General features: G+C 44.5%; 2 protein-coding genes across 3 annotated transcripts in view; one reads left to right on the top strand and one right to left on the bottom strand.

The window, feature by feature from the left end:
• Positions 1 to 220: 220 nt before the first annotated feature.
• On the top strand, positions 221 to 19,108 carry LOC311142603 (uncharacterized protein; the record flags this gene model as incomplete). Its single annotated transcript, XM_084178271.1, has 5 exons — positions 221 to 669; positions 955 to 1,111; positions 17,857 to 17,950; positions 18,635 to 18,794; positions 19,095 to 19,108. The coding sequence occupies exons 1-5, from the start codon at positions 264 to 266 to the stop codon at positions 19,106 to 19,108; spliced, it is 831 nt and encodes a 276-aa protein (XP_084034397.1). The 5' UTR covers positions 221 to 263.
• LOC311142352 (RING finger protein 145-like) overlaps positions 17,038 to 21,327 on the bottom strand; it is a 40,899-nt gene continuing 36,609 nt past the window's right edge. For both annotated transcript variants that reach the window (XM_084177987.1, XM_084177986.1), the window contains 2 exons: positions 20,028 to 20,384; positions 17,038 to 19,689 (listed from right to left, as the gene is read on the bottom strand). In XM_084177987.1, coding sequence (XP_084034113.1) covers positions 19,150 to 19,689; positions 20,028 to 20,384 — 897 coding nt within the window. In that variant the 3' untranslated portion in view covers positions 17,038 to 19,149. The remainder of the gene's footprint in view (positions 19,690 to 20,027; positions 20,385 to 21,327) is intronic.

Genomic DNA, 21,327 nt, shown 5'->3' with positions numbered 1-21,327 from the left:
TCAGCTTGATCCTAAATGAGATCAAGTGTAGAGTGGCCAACTCTGAGAGTTCATCTGTTGGGCAGGAGTGTCTGATAGCCACTAACATGTTAGACTCTTTACTGGAGAGCCTTGACCAGTTGCCTGACATGAGCGCTGCCGATGAGATCACAAGGACAGAATCCCATACCTCTATCGCAATGGACAAGACAGGTTCACGGTCAACACTTGTGAGCCAACAAGAAATAAACATATCTGACACCAATATCATAGTGAAAACTATAATGGACACATTGAAGACGGACGACCCAGAGATGACTTCAGCAGAAGAAAATCTGGATAGGCTCCTGTCAGTTGAAGCCCTTCAAGGTGCGTCTGACAACCTGATCGCAAAGGTCCACGGTCTCATTCTGGAGATAACCATAAGCCGCCAGCTTCAATCCATGGCTGGCCACAGAAGCCTCTCTCAACCAGCGCTGCCTAAGCCAGCCCTGAGGAAGCTGTCAAAGGACGATGCCTCAGAGCTCATTTACAACTTTGCCCAGACTTCTGTTAGGAGACTCCTGGGGCAGTGTATGGGAAGGCCTATGCCACCCTCGGCTGAAATGGTTTTGGATCAGGTCATCAAGTTGATGACAGACGTGGTGATGGACAGCCTGACTTATGGGTCCAAGTCTGCAATGGAGGATGGTAAGTGAAAGTATCTATTTTCATCTGCACAGGACTTAATTGTAACATGATGCTCAATACATTGCGTTTTATGATGTAAAATTCACTGGTTGTGTCCAGAATGGCACCTTATTCCATATTTAGTGCACTACTTTTGACCAGACCCTATGGGCCCTGGTCAAAAGTAGTGCACTATAAAGTGAAGAGAATGCCATTTGGGACGCAGTGACTGACTTCAATGGCTGCGTCCTCTTCTCCCAGTTATTGTACACAGGTCGGTCACACTAGCGTGCTCTTCTCACTCAGACACCAGCAATGCCGCAAGTGACATCATTCATGGTGTTGTAGCTGACCTTAATGCTACTGAGGAATTCCCTGCCAGGAGCCTTAGCCCGGCTGATGTAAAGGCTGACGGCATGGCCCGCCTTCCCTCTGCCAGAGGGGAAGAGACTAAGAAGAACAAGTGGCATTTCCTACCGAAAATGCATACGTTTCCAAAGATCATGATTAAGGTAGGGTGCTCTGTGTTTTGAGATTACCTCTGTAAGGCAGGGCTGAAATTTACCCTACAGATTCACTACACACCTATTGTCTCTCAGCATTAGAACAATACTGTTGTCATTGTCTTGAGGAGGTTGAGTGAGGACGCTGTAATACAATCCTAATACACATGGGAGAGAGTCAATGGCTATGTCCCAAATAATAATAATAATAATATGCCATTTAGCAGACGCTTTTATCCAAAGCGACTTACAGTCATGCGTGCAATGGCACCCTATTCCCTATATAGTGCACTACTTTTGACCAGCGCTCTATGGGCCCTTGTCAAAAGTAGTGCCTTACATAGCGAATAGGGTGCCTTTTGGGATGCACACTCTGTATTTTACACAGGCTCAGTTGTCCTGATGTGTTTTGTCAACAGCTGTTCAAGACAAAAGGGGAACCGAAGAGACACCCTGAACTGGATTGGCTGCCTACCAAACGTCTCAGAGAGACTCATATTTCACAGGGTAAGTGATAAGCATCGATGTTATATTGATATATCACCCTATGACAAGCTTGTTAAAACAGTGACAACAGATACAGGCAGACGGACGGACAGACATGCAGACAGACAGACAGGCAGATGGACAGACAGGCAGGCAGATGGACAGGCAGACAGACAGACGGACAGGCAGACAGACAGACATGCAGACGGACAGGCAGGCAGACAGACAGGTAGACAGACGGACAGACACAAACACACACATTCATTTTCTGATTATGAAATGTTCTTATGACAGATGCTGAGTGTGAGGTTCCAGAGGTTCCATCCACTTCCCCTCCCAAGGAGGACCTGACAACCACACCGGCCCCTGCTCCCCAGGAGTCCCAGTCCCGTAAACGCCCACTCATAGTCAGGGTGTTACACGCTCTCTCCAGAGCCATCTCCAAACCATCCAGAGGAGCTTCTGGGAAGAAGAATTAGCTAAATGCCTGATTTCATTAATATTATATTTTAATCAGAGCCTTTATTCAATAAAACATTACTGCATTGATTTCTGTCTATAACAGTCTTAATGTTTGTGCACGATAACGGTAAAGTACTTCAAACCACATAGTCAAAAGTATTCATAGTGAAGTACCGTTTATTATTATTGATTGTGGAAATACACATAATACAGAAAAGTTGTTGTCACATATAAAAAAGGGTGCCATATATATATATAAAGACAGACATAAAGGAGAAAACTCTGTAGACCAGTCACATTCTCAAGCCATAACTAAATCCATGAATGGATCTCCTATAAGATGACAGGAGAACATTTGTAACACTTTCTATGAAGCCTATATCTATAATGCATACACTCAAGTCATTTACATTTGACATTTTAGTCATTTAGCAGAAGCTCTTATCCAGAGTGACTTACAGTTAGTGAGTGCATACATTTTTTTTTCATACTGTCATACACTCATAATGACTTAATTGAGTTAAGTGTTAAGTTAAGTGCAGTTATAAACACATACAGGGGCGGTGTGTTCAATAGGGCGATATGGGCGACGCACTGCCAAACGGGAAAAGGAAGGGATTTTTTTTCTAATCAATTATATCACGGCAACAGTAGTTCAGTGTTCTAATCTAGACGTCTGATCTGCCAGCCACTAAATGTCCAATCAGGCTAAAGTCGTGCTTCAAATGTCCCCGCCCGTTTTGGGGCGATTTCAGTCAGGTTGAAAATCGCCCAGAAGTCTCTCATAGCCTCTAATGTAAAAAAATTTTTTTTTAATTTCAGAGCTTTCAATACAATCTCTGTGGGTTTCTGAGGGCTTGCACTTACGCGCTTTCGTCATACGTAACGTAACGTAACCATGAACGTAACTAAGAAACTACTCTTTCACCCTGAAGGCGGCACGGCAGACAGCACCGCTTGGACAGCGACTGGTGTAACCGACATGCACCATCTTTCAGAAAAGATTAAGAAAAATGAGCTGTCAAAGACCCACATTAATAGCTGTTTGAGATTGTCTGCTTTGGAGAGAGTGAATATTGCCACTCAACTGGATGAGGGATACAGGCTAGCTGTCCGCCGCCACAACGATGAGGTTAGCAACAGCAGAGTCGTGAACACTGTCTACGAGAATCGAGACGACCTCATAGAATGTTTTGAAGCCATCCGGACGGGTTCATTGGGTTCATTTGACCAGCCCACCGTACCAGAAGCTACAGAAGAAGGACATCGATGCTGTCTTTATCAAACGTGCCCTCGACAGCTTCGCAAGCAGTGTGCAGGCCATAAGGTAAGATAAAGATTAAACAATATCATTCGATCTTTCTCAAAGCAGAGCTTTATTTGAAAATGTATGCATGAAAGGAGACTGCATTTGTGTTTGAAATTACATTATTCTCATTATATATGGCCAGTGGTGTAATCTATCTTATTTTATATACTATGTGTACTGTACAGTGGTGCTCATACGTGTATGAACACATTCTAAAGCTGACTAAAAAGAGGAATAAAAAAATTAAAAAATCATCTTTTGGAAATTGATCTTAATGACTTAATTAAAAAAGTTGGAAAATCCAACCTTTAAGGACACCAATTTTCTTTTCTTTTTTATTCCTCTTTTTAGTCAACTTTAGCATGGGATCATACGCTTATGAGCACCACTGTATACTGTGCTGAACATCCAGGCTATGTGAGACACAAAGGCTAACTTAAACACTAAAAACTTTATGCATCCCTGCCCATTTTAAGTGGAACTGAAGTATTTGTACTATACATGGATACATTGCATATACCTGTGCATCACATAGACAACAATACTGTACAAAGCCAACAAACACATTGGTCTGTTTGCCTTCAGGGACTCCTCTCAACAGCAGCTGCAAGAAGCAACAGGAGCCAAAAGACCCAGAACAGCTTTGAGAGAAGAGGAGAAGCAGAGGCTGTCTTAAGAGGTCTGCAACACCATCCTGGATCACACCAAAGAAAGGTTCTCTTTCTCTGGCCACCTTGTGAGTGCTACCTTACTGCAAAGGTACTGCCATTCAAAAAAATAAAAAATCTGTTCATGTTCATTTTTACAAATCTATACAATTGGCCAGAATATGGTTGTTCATTTTTACAAAGCCATACATATTGTTTATGCAGTGTTGAGGAATGTGAAAGAACACCCTTGATTATTTTTACTGTGATAACTTATTTTGCTTTTGTAAGCCAACACTTTTGAGATCAGTCAATAAATGCTTCTGGTATTGACTTAAATGCTGCCCCTGTCTTCATGTTGTTGCTGGACATATCTTTTTAAAAATGTGTGTAGGTCACCTAAATCATCAGAAAAATTGCCCCCCCTGAGAATTTTTTCAGGAGCCGCCACTGGTCGCCCATATCGCCCTATTGAACACACCGCCCCTGCTTGTAGTCCAGGTATACCCCAACTCTGGAGGACTGTGGGGCTAACGCTACAATCTTTACATTATTGTGCCTGAACCAGTAACCCTGAGTAATGCAATCTAAACTCCAGGATTGATCATTATCACCAAATCCTCCCAATAACAACTTCCACACAGAGCCTCTCTACACAGCACCTGCCAGCTATAATTAAATCTCTCTAGATGCTCAGGATATGGCTGCTTTTCTGATGTAGCCATCGCCTTTCTGTCATCTTCAGACAGAGAGAGGTTCATTTGTGCTGTGCTTGGGTCCAAAGGCGACAGGAATCTGGAAGAGTAGGGCCGAGTCTCAAATCAGATCAGTCTCAAATGTCTCTACTTAGGGTTTTAGGGGAGTATTAGTAGAGAGAAAATGTTAACTACTTTAGGATAAAGAAAGGTACATTGTAAGAATTCAGCTCTTGTCTCAGGCTCTGGTGGGAGCAAAACATCCACCCGATTCACTACAGACAAACACAAATATATTTTTTATAGAAAAAGTGTTGGCATCTCCCAAAAAGACCACAACAATAGTTCTCAGTGCACAGGTGCTCTTATTTATTAAAAAGCTGACTAGCAGCGGTGTGGACTCCAGTCATATGACTTGACCTCGACAATGACTCCAGTCACAAATTTGATGACTTGAGACTGGACTTGATAGAAAATAAAATAACTTGAGACTTGACTTGGACTTGAGACTGATGACTTGAAATAATCTGGTCAGGTTTTGTAAGGGTTTGTCACTTATTTTGTGGCACCGAATCTCCGTGCATTAATCTCCATGCAGCCAGAGACAGTCGTTTGCAAAAAACGTGCAAAAGATTGACTAGTGAAAGGCACACTCGACCCTCTGATTGGACCAGCAAACGGTCAATCAACACAGGTCGGGTGAGCTAGTGGTTCTCAGTAGGAGTCCGTGACGATACTTTTTGGGGGGTCGCGAGTGTGAAACTGAATGGGAAAAATATGTTTTTTTTCATACATATTTTAATAGGGTACATAGGTATAGCCTACCATTTGTAACTTATATTTCTACCTTTGCCTATTCGAGTTGGTCACTAACATATTCTGGCGAATTTATTACGATTTTTGTGAGGAAAAAATGATCGATCATGCTTGCTCAGGACTCTAGAGAAGTGACACGATATCCCTAGTTGATATTGACTGCTAATAGGAATAACGTTCAGCTCAAAATGCAGGTGTAAAACTCAGTTTATTTCTGTATCTTGCGTTCTGAAAATGCATCACCATTCATGGCTGTAATGAAAGGCTACATTTGCGCAGCGATTGTGTGCGCGTATGCATCTCCAAAATAATATGAACTGTTTACTTTGCAAGCTCACCAGCAATGGGGCAACAACCAGCAATTATTAGCATATGCCTACTGGTCTTTTGGTATGTACAAATTGCTTGAAATTGATAATTTAGTTATGAAGCTTGCATTTTGGAATTCGTTGTTCAAAAAAATTATTGCATAATTATGTGTTGTAGACTAAATGATGAAAAGGACCGTCTGTTAGCCTCAATAAATAGACAAAGATTTGTTGTTGAACAAGTCATTGCATGTACAGACACAAGTCATTGCATGTACAGACACAAGTCATTGCATGTACAGACACAAGTCATTGCATGTACAGACACAAGTCATTGCATGTACAGACACAAGTCATTGCATGTACAGACACAAGCCATTGCATGTACAGACACAAGCCATTGCATGTACAGACACAAGCCATTGCATGTACAGACACAAGTCATTGCATGTACAGACACAAGTCATTGCATGTACAGACACAAGTCATTGCATGTACAGACACAAGTCATTGCATGTACAGACACAAGTCATTGCATGTACAGACACAAGTCATTGCATGTACAGACACAAGCCATTGCATGTACAGACACAAGCCATTGCATGTACAGACACAAGCCATTGCATGTACAGACACAAGCCATTGCATGTACAGACACAAGCCATTGCATGTACAGACACAAGTCATTGCATGTACAGACACAAGTCATTGCATGTACAGAGACGTGACTTGAAAAAACTTGACTCTACTCCTCTTGCTCTTATTATGCATGATTTGGACTTGACTCAAGACTCAACCCGTTCTACTTGGGACTTGACTCAAGACTCAACCCGTTCTACTTGGGACTTGACTCAAGACTCAACCCGTTCTACTTGGGACTTGACTCAAGACTCAACCCGTTCTACTTGGGACTTGACTCAAGACTCAACCCGTTCTACTTGGGACTTGACTCGAGACTCAACCCGTTCTACTTGGGACTTGACTCGAGACTCAACCCGTTCTACTTGGGACTTGACTCAAGACTCAACCCATTCTACTTGGGACTTGACTCGAGACTCAACCCGTTCTACTTGGGACTTGACTCAAGACTCAACCCGTTCTACTTGGGACTTGACTCTAGACTCAACCCGTTCTACTTGGGACTTGACTCAAGACTCAACCCGTTCTACTTGGGACTTGACTCAAGACTCAACCAGTTCTACTTGGGACTTGACTTGAGACTCAACCCGTTCTACTTGGGACTTGACTCAAGACTCAACCCGTTCTACTTGGGACTTGACTTGAGACTCAACCCGTTCTACTTGGGACTTGACTCAAGACTCAACCCGTTCTACTTGGGACTTGACTTGAGACTCAACCCGTTCTACTTGGGACTTGACTTGAGACTCAACCCGTTTTTACTTGGGACTTGACTTGAGACTCGGACCTTGTGACTTGAGACTTGATTGTGACTCGAATAATAATGACTTGGTCCCACCTCTACTGACGCGTTTCAAATTCAAATCAGTCTTTGTCAAAGCAAATATATTTTTTATCCGTCTAAAATTAGAGACCACTATTGGTACAGTATTTTACTGACCTGTGGTGGAGATCTTGGACCATTCCCCCTCAAGAAAGTATTCCAGTGCCTCTGTCAACTCAGACATAGCCCTACTCACATCTCTAAAGTAGAGAGCAGGATATACATGGATGCTGGGTAAATCTGAAACAGTGGAGGCTCCTCAGAGGAGGAAGGGGAGGACCATCCTCCTCAGTGAAATTTCATAAAGATTTAAATAGTGAAATACAAAAAAGGTTATCCTTTTTAGATAAAACAATACTAAATATATATGTCACCAAATAATTGATTAAAACACACTGTTTTGCAATGAAGGTCTATAGTAACTTCGACAGCACTCTCTGGGGTAGCACCATGGTGTAGCGGAGGACAGCTAGCTTCTGTCTTCCTCTGGGTACATTGACTTCAAAACAAAACCTAGGAGGCTCGTAGGCGTCTTCCCCTTCCATAGACCTACATGGTAACTATGACCACTTCCGGAGGATGACCTGCAACCAATCAAAGCTTTTGCAGTATGAACTGACATGTTGTCCATCCAATCATAGGATTAGGATCAGAGAACGAACCTAGCATGTTGTATTGGGGTTGTGCAGCAGAGCATTATGGGGGAGGGGGTGGGGTACTTTTTTGGAAAGTCTGAGCCTTGGGCGAAAGAGGGGTACAGTGACCTGAAGAACATCGATCGTTAAGCTACAGTTGAAGTCGGAAGTTTAAATCCCTGTCTTAGGTCAGTTAGGATCACCACTTTATTTTAAGAATGTGAAATGTCAGAATAATAGTAGAGAGAATGATTTATTTAAACTTTTATTTCTTTCATCACATTCCCAGTGGGTCAGAGGTTCACATACACTCCATTAGTATTTGGTAGCATTGCCTTTAAATTGTTTAACTTGGGTCAAACGTTTCGGGTAGCCTTCCACAAGCTTCCCACAATAGGTTGGGTGACATTTGGCCCATTCCTCCTGACAGAGCTGGTGTAACTGAGTCAGGTTTGTAGGCCTCCTTGCTTGCACACACTTTTTCAGTTCTGCCCACACGTTTTCTATAGGATTGAGGTCAGGGCTTTGTGATGGCCACTCCAATATCTTGACTTTGTTGTCCTTAAGCCATTTTTCCACAACTTTGGAAGTATGCTTGGGGTCATTGTCCATTTGAAGACCCATTTGCGACCAAGCTTTAACTTCCTGAGATGTTGCTTCAATATATCCACATAATTTTCCTTCCTCATGATGCCATCTATTCTGTGAAGTGCACCAATCCCTCCTGCAGCAAAGCACCTCCACAGCATGCTGCCACCCCTGTGCTTCATGGTTGGGATGGTGTTCTTTGGCTTGCAAGCGTCCCCCTTTTCCTCTAAACATAACGATGGTCATTATGGCCAAACAGTTCTATTTTTGTTTCATCAGACCAGAGGACATTTCTCCAAAAAGTACGATCTTTGTCCCCATGTGCAGTTGCAAACCGTAGTCTGGCTTTTTTATGGCGGTTTTGGAGCAGTGGCTTCTTCCTTGCTGAGCGGCCTTTCAGGTTATGTCGATATAGGACTTGTTTTACTGTGGATATAGATACTTTTGTACCTGTTTCCTCCAGCATCTTCACAAGGTCATTTGCTGTTGTTCTGGGATTGATTTGCACTTTTCGCACCAAAGTACGTTCATCTCTAGGAGACAGAACGCGTCTCCTTCCTGAGCGGTATGATGGCTGCGTGGTCCCATGGTGTTTATACTTGCGTACTATTGTTTGTACAGATGAACGTGGTACCTTCAGGCATTTGGAAATTGCTCCCAAGGATGAACCAGGCTTGTGGAGGTCTACCATTTTATTTCTGAGGTCTTGGCTGATTTATTTTGATTTTCCCATGATGTCAAGCAAAGAGGCAGAGTTTGAAGGTAGGCCTTGAAATACATCCACAGGTACACTTCCAATTGACTCAAATGATGTCAATTAGCCTATCAGAAGCTTCTAAAGCCATGACATCATTTCTGGAATTTCCCAAGCTGTTTAAAGGCACAGTCAACTTAGTGTAACTTCTGACCCACTGGAATTGTGATACAGTGAATTATAAGTGAAATAATCTGTCTGTAAACAATTGTTGGAAAAGTTACTTGTGTCATGCACAAAGTAGATGTCCTAACCGACTTGCCAAAACTATAGTTTGTTAACAGGAAATTTGTGCAGTGGTTGAAAAACAAGTTTGAATGACTCCAACCTAAGTGTATGTAAACTTCCGACTTCAACTGTAAATGGCCAACAAAAGCAGGGAGCATATAAAAGCCCACATCAGATTCAAGCTTCTGGGAAAAAGCCGCATCGATCATGACGAAGGTCTGCTTACTCAAACTGCGCAACACAACGAGGAAGTAAGAAGAAACAGGGATGTTCTCAAGCGGCTTATCAACACCACTGTGTTTTTGGGCATGCAATAATTGACTTTTAGAGGGCACGACGAGAGGGAAAGTTCCGCTAACAAGTGCAACTACAAGGAGCTTGCAGCGTTAATTGCACGTTACGATGCTTTACTTGCTGAACATATGGAACTTTCTACTGTCTTTTCTGGGATGTCGAAATTAATTCCGAATGATTTTATAGCTTCCATCGCATCATCCATTAAAAGTTAGATTAAAGAGAGAGGTTGGTGCAGCGCATTTTTTCGCACGCTCAAGTAGGCTTTCCAATTTACTACGGTATTTATTTAGCAGAGATGATAACACAATCACCCAGGACAGACACAAGCAAAAACTCATGACATACATGTTGCAGCAGCCTAGGCTACACCTAAACATTAGAGATCTGACATACAGCCTATATGCGCTGTCCATTTGGTCAGGGTAACTCATTGGTAACGTTATGTATTTATAGTCCATTTGTGTGTCAGGAGAAAATGTGAATGTGATACAATTTGGTTTATATTCCAAATTGGGCTGGTCTAGGCTGCCTATACGTTTGCAATCAAAAATTATTAACTGGAATTAATCAATCAACATAATAGTGATGACAGATGTGAGTAAATGTTTTATAAGGCGTACAGTTGCATAGGCCTGCATGACGCAAACATGCATAAAGCAAGCTCAGCCCTGTGAGTTCTATTGTCTAGTTGTTGTCTCTGTGTCTGGGTAGAGGAAATCCCCCTACTAATCTAGTCTAAATACAATTCATATGAATAAGTATAAGGTTGCTGCAGTTTGACAGGGTTTTCACATTATTACACATCAATGATTTTACTCCTTGCTTGGACTAACTCATTCTTAGGTCTTTTGTCTAACTGTGTAGCGTTATTGTTTTGTGTCTTCCCAGTCAAATCATGGTCTGCACTGAAGTCAAGCCTCTGAACACCTCAAGTCATGCCTCATACCCTCATTCAATCACTGCTGTGATCCCTTCCAAAAACAGTGTAAGTAGCCCTCTCATTCCCATTCCCCATAATATTGTATGAAAAATGTATGCACTCACTAACTGTAAGTCGCTCTGAAAAAGAGCGTCTGCTAAATGACTAAAATGTAAATGTAAAATGTATTGTACTATAAATGTTTTTATTAAATGGTTTAGGTTAAATAATTACTCTGACAATTTTTGAAACACACTTTGACGTCTCCGTGCGTTCCACGCCTATAACGTGGGTCTCCCATCCTCCACAATTTTTCAATTCACCAGCCTCCACTGGTCTGAAGGTATGTTGAGACTGGAGCGAGACGGATATTCCTGGACGGAGAGAAATACAGAGAGACAGGGTGAACAAAGGATTGAGGTAATGTATTGATTTGTTAATGAATTGGTTAGTGCAGTTTCCTGTTTGTTATGATGAGTTTCTGGCATCGAGAAGTTCATGAGGTAAGAGAGTAGTCGACACTCATATGGGGAGTTGATTCAGTCATTATTTAATTCAGTACTGGATTCAATGACAGGTGGTACGGACGTAGCCTCCTGCCATCTGAATGACTTCTATAGAAAATCTCTGTTTATAGAATGCCCTTCCGATCTACTTCTGTCCCACACAGTTGCCAACCATTATTGACTGTCACTCATCTTACTACAATAGCATCCACATACTTGGTATCGTGTATCACCTAGCCAGGCCAGTCCCTTACGTACCCCTCCTAAGATTAGCAACAGTGGCCACCAATCTATCTTGGCACACCGACACTCTGTCACTAACCCGTGACACCAATATCACATGGCGTGTCCTTGTCCTCTGTCCCACATGCAGCTTATGAGTTTTACATACATTAATGAATCTTGTATCACAAATCATTATAACACTGTTGATATTCCTTTTTTTTTTATTACAAATGCAGGTGCAGTGTAGTTACCTGGAGGAAATGGATGTGATCATCTATGTATGAGAGCTGCTCCAACTCAGCATCTTTCCTCCTCAGCTCAGCTATCTCCTGCTCCAGTTGCTTCACGAGTCCTTCAGCCAAACTCACTTGAGCCTTTTCCTGGGCTCTGATCAATTCCTTCACCTCAGAGCGCCTTCTCTCAATGTAGTTGATCGGCTCAGTAAAGATCCTATCACTGTCCTCTACTGATGCTTGTGCAGGGCGCTGTTAGGACACCGGAATTAAAGCGAAGGCTCCCCCCCCAAAAAAAGACAAGGGGTTGACTGCTGCTTCTGGTTGTAGCAGGCACACACTATCCCATGTTCTATTAAAAGGCTGTTAGACGTAGCGAGAGTAGATCAATACTCACAATGAGAGACGCTATAGCTTGTTTGAGATCCTTCAGTTCCTTTTTCTTTTTCTCTGCTTGACTTCCTGGTGACTCCTCCCCAGGAGGTTAGTGGTGGAGAAACGTAGTGGGTGAGTTTGTTTTGCACAGCTGGAGGATTCCGTACTATTTAAGCAGCGAAGGCGGAGTTTGCCGTTGTAATCGAATACCGGGAGCGGCAAATGTTGTCAACTATAACGCGACAGATAAGGGAGACATTTCAGACAGATAAAAACAGCAGGAATCGTTTCTATAACTAATGACAGACGACACCATGACACTGCTCCATTTGCCTCCGATGCAAATGATCAGAAGTTAGTTTGTCTCTACCACGTGCATTTTGTTGTTTTGTTTTAGACTCCCTCGTAGCAGACCTTACCGTTGGTTTTGAGCAGAGGTTAAGTGGGTTGAAATCTTCCTATAACTCAGACAAACATGACGTGAATGCCAAAATGGGGATTGAGAAAACACGGTAACACTTTACTTGACACCCAGTGTCATAACACATTATGACACGGTCATAACCATGTCATAACAGCTGACATAACTTGTCATAATATGGTCATAACACTGTCATGACTCATATTTACACCTGTTGTGACATATTGCAACAATTCATCAGACTTATTTTCCACAACAATTTTAGCCCTTTTTGTTCACTGTTGTCCACCCATCTTTCTAACTAACCGTACTCGACGCGCTTTCAGCTTCAAACACTTCTGCTTCCGCCATCCCAACCCATTCCTCGCAGTCAATAACACATCTCTGAGGTTAAATGCTGGTTTGGTTGAAAGAGGGCTAATGACTGCAGGTGGGGGCATTTAAAGGGTAGCTCCACCACTTTCAGGTGGATGTGATTGTTCTAAATGAGCTTTGATGGAGGTGTGTGGCGACCAATGAGGGGAGGGCTCCCCTCCAGGTAGGAGAGGAGTTTTGTACAATACCATTGGAATTTTGAATATGGTGTAGTTTAGAGCAGGGGTGTCAAACTCATTCCATGGAGGGCCTAGTGTCAGCTGGTTTTTGGTTTTGCCTTTCAATTAAGACACGTACAACCAGGTGAGGGGAGTTCCTTACTAATTAGTGACCTTAATTATCAATCAAGTCCAAGGGAGGAGCGAAAACCCAGACACTCAGCCCTCCGTGGAATGGGTTTAACACGTGGTTTAGAGCATAAATTCACAGTGCAGTCGGAAAGTATTCTGACCACTTCACTTTTTCCACATTCTTACGTTACAGCCTCATTCTAAAATGGATTAAAATAGTTTTCCCCCCTCATCCATCTACACAATTTCTTGCAAATTTATAAAAAACGGAAATATCACATTTACATAAGTATTCAGACCCTTTTACTCAGTACTTTGAAGCACCTTTCTTGGGTATGACGCTACAAGCTTGGAACACCTGTATTTGGGGAGTTTCTCCCATTCTTTCTGCAGATCCTCTCAAGCTCGGTCTGGTTGGATGGGGAGCGTCGCTGCACATCTCTCCAGAGATGTTCGGGTTCAAGTCCAGGCTCTGGCTGGGCCACTCAAGGACATTCAGAAACTTGTCCCGAAGCCACTCCTGCGTTGTCCTGTTGGAAGGTGAACCTTCGCCCCAGTCTGAGGTCCTGAGTGCTCTGGAGCAGGTTTTCCTCAAGGATCTCTGTACTTTGCTCCGTTCATCTTTCCCTTGATTCTGACTAGTGTCCCTGTCCCTGCCGCTGAAAAATATCCCCACAGCATTATGCTGCCACCACCATGCTTCACCGTAGGGATGGTATTGACCAGGTGATGAGTGGTGCCTGGTTTCCTCCTGACATGACGCTTGGCATTCAGGCCAAAGAGGTCAATCTTGGTTTCATCAGACCAGAGAATCTTGTTTCACATGGTCAGAGTCCTTTAGGTGCCTTTTGGCAAACTCCAAGCGGGCTGTCATGTGCCTTTTACTGAGGAGTGGCTTCCGTCTGGCCACTCTACCAATAAAGCCTGATTGGTGGAGTGCTGCAGAGATGGTTGTCCTTCTGGAAGGTTCTCCCATCTCCACAGAGGAACTCTGGAGCTCTGTCAATGACCATCGGGTTCTTGGTCACTTCCCTGACCAAGGCCCTTCTCCCCCGATTGCTCAATATTGACGGGCGGCCAGCTCTAGGAAGAGTCTTGGTGGTTCCAAACTCCATTTAAAAATGATGGAGGCCACTGTGTTCTTGGGAACCTTCAATGCTGCAGAAATGTTTTGGTACCCTTCCCCAGATCTGTGCCTCGACACAATCCTGTCTCGGAGTTCTACGGATAATTCCTTTAACCTCATGGCTTGGTTTTTGCTCTGACATGCACTGTCAACTGTGGGACCTTATATAGACAGGTGTGTGCCTTTCCAAATCATGTCCGATCAATTGTATTTACCATAGATGGAGTCCAATCAAGTTGTAGAAACATCTCAAGGATGATCAATGGAAACAGGATCCACCTGAGCATAGCAAAGGGTCTGAATACTTACGTAAATAAGGTATTCATATTTTATTCATTATCATCATCATCATGATCTTTACCCTCTTTTTCTCCCCAATTTCAACCTTGTCTCATCACTGCAACTCCCCAACGGGCTCGGGAGGTGAAGGTTGAGTCATGCATCCTCCGAAACATGACCCGCCAAACCGTGCTTCTTAACATCCGCCCGCTTAACCCGGAAGCCAGCCACACCAATGTGTCAGAGGAAACACTGTTCAACTGACGACCGAGGTCAGCCTGCAGGCACCCAGCCCGCCACAAGGAGTCGCTAGAGCGCGATGAGTAAAGCCCCCACGGCCAAACCCTCCCCTAACCTGGACGACGCTGAGCCAATTGTGCGCCGCCCTATGGGACTCCCGATCACGGCCAGTTGTGACACAGCCCGGGATCGAACCCGGGTCTGTAGTGACACCTCTAGCACTGCGATGCAGTGCCTTAGACCGCTGCGCCACTCGGGAGGCCCTCGTGGAATGACCCATTTTCTAACCATAGGCAACCCAATTTGAAGACGACAATGCTCTGATCATTGGCTGATAGCTCCCAACCTATAGGAATCCCCACCCAGTTGGCTACTTTAAAACTGGTGGAAGCGCTCAAAGACAATGTCCATTCTAAACCTGATTGTTATCCATCTAGAGTCCTCCATCTAACTATGCTGTGCATATGGTCCTGGCACGGAACCCTGGTTTGTTCTATGTTAGGAGCTGGTCCGTCCAATCAATGTCTCCTTTTGCAAGTTAAACATTCTGAACAGTACTCGTGGAGTCATCCATTCTACCCACGGCCTAACCAAATTACGACATTTGAGTTTTGTTGCTCTGTCCAGCAGATCGTATCGATCCACATTGAGTTCAATTTCAAAGACCCATGGGGCGGCGCACAATTGGACCAGCGTCGTCCAGGGTAGGGGAGGGAATGGCCGGCAGGGATGTAGCTCAGTTGGTAGAGCATGGCGTTTGCAACGCCAGGGTTGTGGGTTCGATTCCCACGGGGGGCCAGTATAAAAAATTTAATATGTATGCACTCACTAACTGTAAGTCGCTCTGGGTAAGAGCGTCTGCTAAATGACTAAAATGTAAATGTAATTTGATCAGTCGATTGTGTTGATTTGCAGCAATGCTGTCTCTAGGTGGAAGGTGTGCCTTTCCTGAATGTTTCAGATCACAGAAACGTAACTGCCATGATTACCCAGTGCTTAATTTGAGCCGGATACTGCCGGATGAACAGGATCCGGCTCCTCTCAGTTTTGGACTGTTTTCTTCAGAATTTTTTCCCCCCCGGACCCTAGGCTATGTGCCTCTACTCTACTGCTCTATGCCACTACCCAAATGCGATGATATGCATGCAATGCTTTATTATTAAGGTTACTTTTTTTTTCTCATGCGTTCCGGTACCTCAGAACTCCCCAGGTCACCCACCCTCTTGCGCTGAATTTTTGTTCCGGCACATCCCGATTTACAAATTAACCACGATTACCTATTTCACATCAAATCAAATGTATGTCACAAAGTGCTATACAGAAACCCAGCCTAAAACCCCAAACAATGCAGATGTAGAAGCACGTGGCTAGGAAAAACTTCCTAGAAAGGTGGGAACCTAGGAAGAAACCTAGAGAGGAACCAGGCTCTGAGGGGTGGGCCAGTCCTCTTCTGGCTGTGCCGGGTGGACAGAGAAGTGTATCCATTGTAGATCTTAAATTAAATCAATTCTACTACAAAAAATTTCAGAAACCCTTGACACATACTATTCCCACCTTCAGAGAATTTTTACTTGCTTTTAAAACTTTGCTTAAGTTGAACATTATGAGTAGGTCTGGTTCTCAGTCCTGTCTGCTGTAGCTGAGACTGTATCATGGCCTTTGTGTTCATCCAAACCACACTGATAACAGATACACTGCTGATCGCTGCGACAGTAAACCTACAGCAGTTTGTCATGATGAGAGCAGATCTTCTCCTGTAGTTCTGTGGAGGCTTTGACCAGTTTGTGCTTCTTTAATGGAGCTACTTCATAGTGAGGCTGGAGGTGAGTCTCACAGTAAGAGGCCAGGCAGGACATGAGGGCTTTCTGCCTTCTCCCAGTGCAGAAATCACACTCTTTTTGCACCATCTCCTGGATGTGTGGGTTTATATCATAGAGATGGTATAGAGTGTATACCACCAATCTTTGCCATTGATCCTTTGTGATCATTCCAGGATAGAAGCTTGTGGGTTCCAGGATAGAGCTTGTGGGTTCCAGGATAGAGCTTGTGGGTTCCAGGATAGAGCTTGTGGGTTCCAGGATAGAGCTTGTGGGTTCCAGGATAGAGCTTGTGGGTTCCAGGATAGAGCTTGCATGGTGATGTTGGAAGTTGTGGCCGATCCATCCCCATCTTCAACAATAAAATCACCAAGACTTTGTTCAGACTGCAGGTTAAAATTGGATGGTTGAATTTATTTGACATTCAGCAGTTTTGTAAAATAAAGGCAACACCAGGCAAATTTCTCACCAAACAATTTGATTGGAAATCAGCATTCACAGAGCATGTCATTCTTTTTTGTATTAAAAAAAGAAAACATAAAAAGAACTGAAAAATAATGAATTTGTAGGGCTTCTCAAAAAAAAACATTACATTCCAAATAGGAATTTATTTCAAATGCTAAAAAAGAAGTCCTCTTCAAATGTCAATGTCATGATGTATGTAAAATACTATACACTCTTAGCCGCTTCCCAATATCCCTTCAAGAACATGTCCAACTCCCTACAAATTAATTTAAGGAGCATTTGACAAGTTTGATCATACATAATACTATGTATTCATTCTCAAAAAAACTAAACAAATGTCCAAATAATACTGTTTTAGGTAAATTCAGTGTTGGCAACTCTCTCAATCTGTGATCAGCTCTCTTCACACTTCTACCGAGAGGGCACTAAAGTGTTCACACAAGCCTCAGATCACTTCATATTGGGTGGTGCAGCTTTAACACTGAATGGCAGGCATATAAAAATTCCTATTCACATATAATATGAATGTTTATATACACACACATTTATATAGGGTTTTTCCTCATACATACCAAAAATATTTCATACTTGACAAAGACAACTTTGGAGCGTCGCTATAAAAACGACAGTGCAAATGGCTACATTACATATCATTAAAATAAAGTTTCTACAGCTACCAGACGGTGACGGCGTGCAAGCCTAAGCGTGTGTAAAGCTTCTAAATCAAGTGCCATGTCTTCTCTTCAGTATGAATTCATTTAATCTAACACACCCGGTCAGCACTGTGGTCTCCCCCACCTATACACCCTGCCCCACCCACCCTACCCTGTGCCTGGACTTGGTAACAGTCCGGTTGATGTGTAACAGATCATCAGGCAAACAAGGTGTGTGGGAGTGGGCCACAGGGCAAGGCCCAACCAGGTAGGTGAGAAGGAGGGGAAACACTTGGGAGTGGCGAATAACTGAGCTAACGTTAGTGATCTAAAGAGGGTAAAAGTTGAGTAAAAATTCCTTAATATAATTAGCACTTGATTCAAGACAAGTGAAATACAGCCCAATTGGAATATATTGGGAAGCTGAATGAGCGTTAATGAAACTACAAAATGTTGTGGCTGTGTTTGTCTTCTGCTTAATAGATGTACTGTATAATGACCCCTGCAACTGTCAAGTTCAAAGCTGCATTTTGTTGTTAAACAAACTCAGTGGCCTTGTGTTTAGCGTTTCCACCCAGAAATTGGAAGGTTGTGAGTTCAATCCCAGCCCAGTCATACCAAATAAATGGGACCCAACTGGTATCTACTTGGGACTCTGCGTTAAAGAGATAGATTGGGGGTAAGGCCCTGCGATAGACTAGAGCAGGGGTAGGCAACCCTCTTCCTGGAGTGCAGCAGGTACTGCATGGTTTTGTTCCAACTAGGCCTGACCAACTGGAGATAATTGATCACTTCAGTGATTGACTAAATTCAACACACCTGGTCTTCCAGGTCGGTTAAACCAAAAACATGAAGTACCTGCGGCCCTCCAGGACCAGGGTCGCCTGCCCCAGGACCAGGGTCGCCTGCCCCAGGACCAGGGTCGCCTGCCCCAGGACCAGGGTCCTGTCCAGGGGCTGTACTTGTACATCAACCTGCCCTATGCTACAGAAACAGGAGATCTGCTCCTGGGAGTCGTTCCGGCTAGCACAAGTGAGAGAAATCGATGCATATTTCTCAACAGTGAAATGAAATGGATGTGTAGTATGGCGTCTCAGAATCAAACATCACTGAAGTCTGCATCAGATTTCATTTCATACAATCCTATAGGATTAATTACCATGAAATGTACTGGAATTAAATGAAGTAACCATGAATTGTTAATGAGTTTAAAACCAAACTTAAGAAACAGGCCAACAAATAGATGGGAGTTCATTAAGGGGGATAGTGGCAACATGGAGTCAGTCCAACAGTTAACCAGCAACCTCCATCTTGGTTATACGTATTGGCCAGTTGAGGATGAATAGTCTTTAGCGGTGTACAGGAGTGAGGCTCAGAAGACTAAGGTTCAGGGGCAGCAGGGGCTGGCAGACTGTTGTAGTTGTGACTGGAGTTCAGCTGCACATGCTGTGGACGCTGTTGCAGCAGGGGAGGGGGCAGACTGCTGGCGCTGGCGATGCCGGAGACATGACTCCCCTGAGCCCTGTGACAGACCAGCAACCTGGCCCTCCAAACACGCAATGTCCACTGTGTCAGTCTGCTGGGGGCCCAGGGCCCTTTCCTCTGCCTGGCCCTCAAGCTCTAGGTCAGGGTTAGCAGGGGAGGAAGAGGGGCTGGCTTGGCTCCCTTCAACAGGAACACCGTTATGAGTAACGGTTTTGTCCCCCTCAGCCGCACCGGCCACTGGCTCTCCTTGCCCAGCCTCTGCTGGGTTGGGATTGGCTGGTAGAATGTCCTGGGCGGGTGCAGCAGTGGCATTGGCGGGCTGTGATTGGCTCTTCAGCGGTTTGTGACAAAGGGGGCAGGTCTCCTGTACATAGAGCCACTTCTTGAGACAGCCAGCATGGAAGAAGTGGCTGCAGGGGGTGATGACGGCAGACTTCATGTCCTACAGGAAGGGACAAGACAATGAATGGTTAACTACTGAACAACTGGAACAGAAAAGTCTGCTACAACGCCAAATTCAACATCGACCCTTTTCTGATGAGTGGAAGTATCAAAGTTCCACATCCTTATTCACACTAAACTTTCATTCTCTATTAATAATATATTTTTTTTTATGTTGAAGCAGAACCTATTTCATATCCCCTCTAGCTGTATTGTCCCATTTAAACCAGAAGAGGGCTATTAAACACATTTATCAGACCAATAATGTTGGCCTCAATCACTCACTTTTCTCTGCAAGCATGCACACTTTTCCCCATGCACGTGCGCGCACACACAAACCTGGTAGCAGATGGCGCAGATGTCGTTGTACTGCTCCAGCTGCAGGTCAGAGGCGGTGGGCAGGCTCTTGATCTTGTTGACGGCGTCTCGCCGCAGCAGGAAGCTCTGCCAGCCCAGCTGGGCGCGCAGCCACACGTTGTAGTAGGAGTGGATGAAGATGATGGTGGAGCCCATCACCGTCCACTCCCCGAACACCGTCTCCGACACGCCGTAGGCCACCACCACCAGCGCCACCAGGAACTCCAGCAGCCGGTAGGTCCCGTTCACGTAGTAGATTACGTCGTCCATGTTCTCCACGGGCTCCTTACGGACCTCCTCCACCATGAAGATGATGTAGATGAGCAGGGTGCCCAGCACCTTGGGGACAGAGACAGAGTAGGAGACAGGGACAGAGAGGGTTAGGAGACAGAGAGGGTTAGGAGACAGAGAGGGTGTAGGAGACAGAGACAGAGAGGGTGTAGGAGACAGAGACAGAGAGGGTGTAGGAGACAGAGAGGGTGTAGGAGACAGAGAGGGTGTAGGAGACAGAGAGGGTGTAGGAGACAGAGAGGGTGTAGGAGACAGAGAGGGTGTAGGAGACAGAGAGGGTGTAGGAGACAGAGAGGGTTAGGGTTAGGAGACAGAGAGGGTTAGGGTTAGGAGACAGAGAGGGTTAGGAGACAGAGAGGGTTAGGAGACAGAGAGGGTTAGGAGACAGAGAGGGTTAGGAGACAGAGAGGGTTAGGAGACAGAGAGGGTTAGGAGACAGAGAGGGTGTAGGAGACAGAGAGGGTGTAGGAGACAGAGAGGGTGTAGGAGACAGAGAGGGTGTAGGAGACAGAGAGGGTGTAGGAGACAGAGAGGGTGTAGGAGACAGAGAGGGTTAGGGTTAGGAGACAGAGAGGGTTAGGGTTAGGAGACAGAGAGGGTTAGGGTTAGGAGACAGAGAGGGTTAGGAGACAGAGAGGGTTAGGAGACAGAGAGGGTTAGGGTTAGGAGACAGAGAGGGTTAGGAGACAGAGAGGGTTAGGAGACAGAGAGGGTTAGGGTTAGGAGACAGAGAGGGTTAGGGTTAGGAGACAGAGAGGGTTAGGAGACAGAGAGGGTGTAGGAGACAGAGAGGGTGTAGGAGACAGAGAGGGTTAGGGTTAGGAGACAGAGAGGGTTAGGGTTAGGAGACAGAGAGGGTTAGGGTTAGGAGACAGAGAGGGTTAGGGTTAGGAGACAGAGAGGGTTAGGGTTAGGAGACAGAGAGGGTTAGGAGACAGAGAGGGTTAGGAGACAGAGAGGGTTAGGGTTAGGAGACAGAGAGGGTTAGGAG

Source organism: Coregonus lavaretus (assembly GCF_964263955.1).
Source record: "Coregonus lavaretus genome assembly, chromosome: 15".
In the NCBI taxonomy this organism is placed as follows: Eukaryota; Metazoa; Chordata; class Actinopteri; order Salmoniformes; family Salmonidae; genus Coregonus; species Coregonus lavaretus.
Note: the sequence above shows the minus strand (reverse complement) of the source record. Positions and strands in the feature narration are given on the sequence as shown.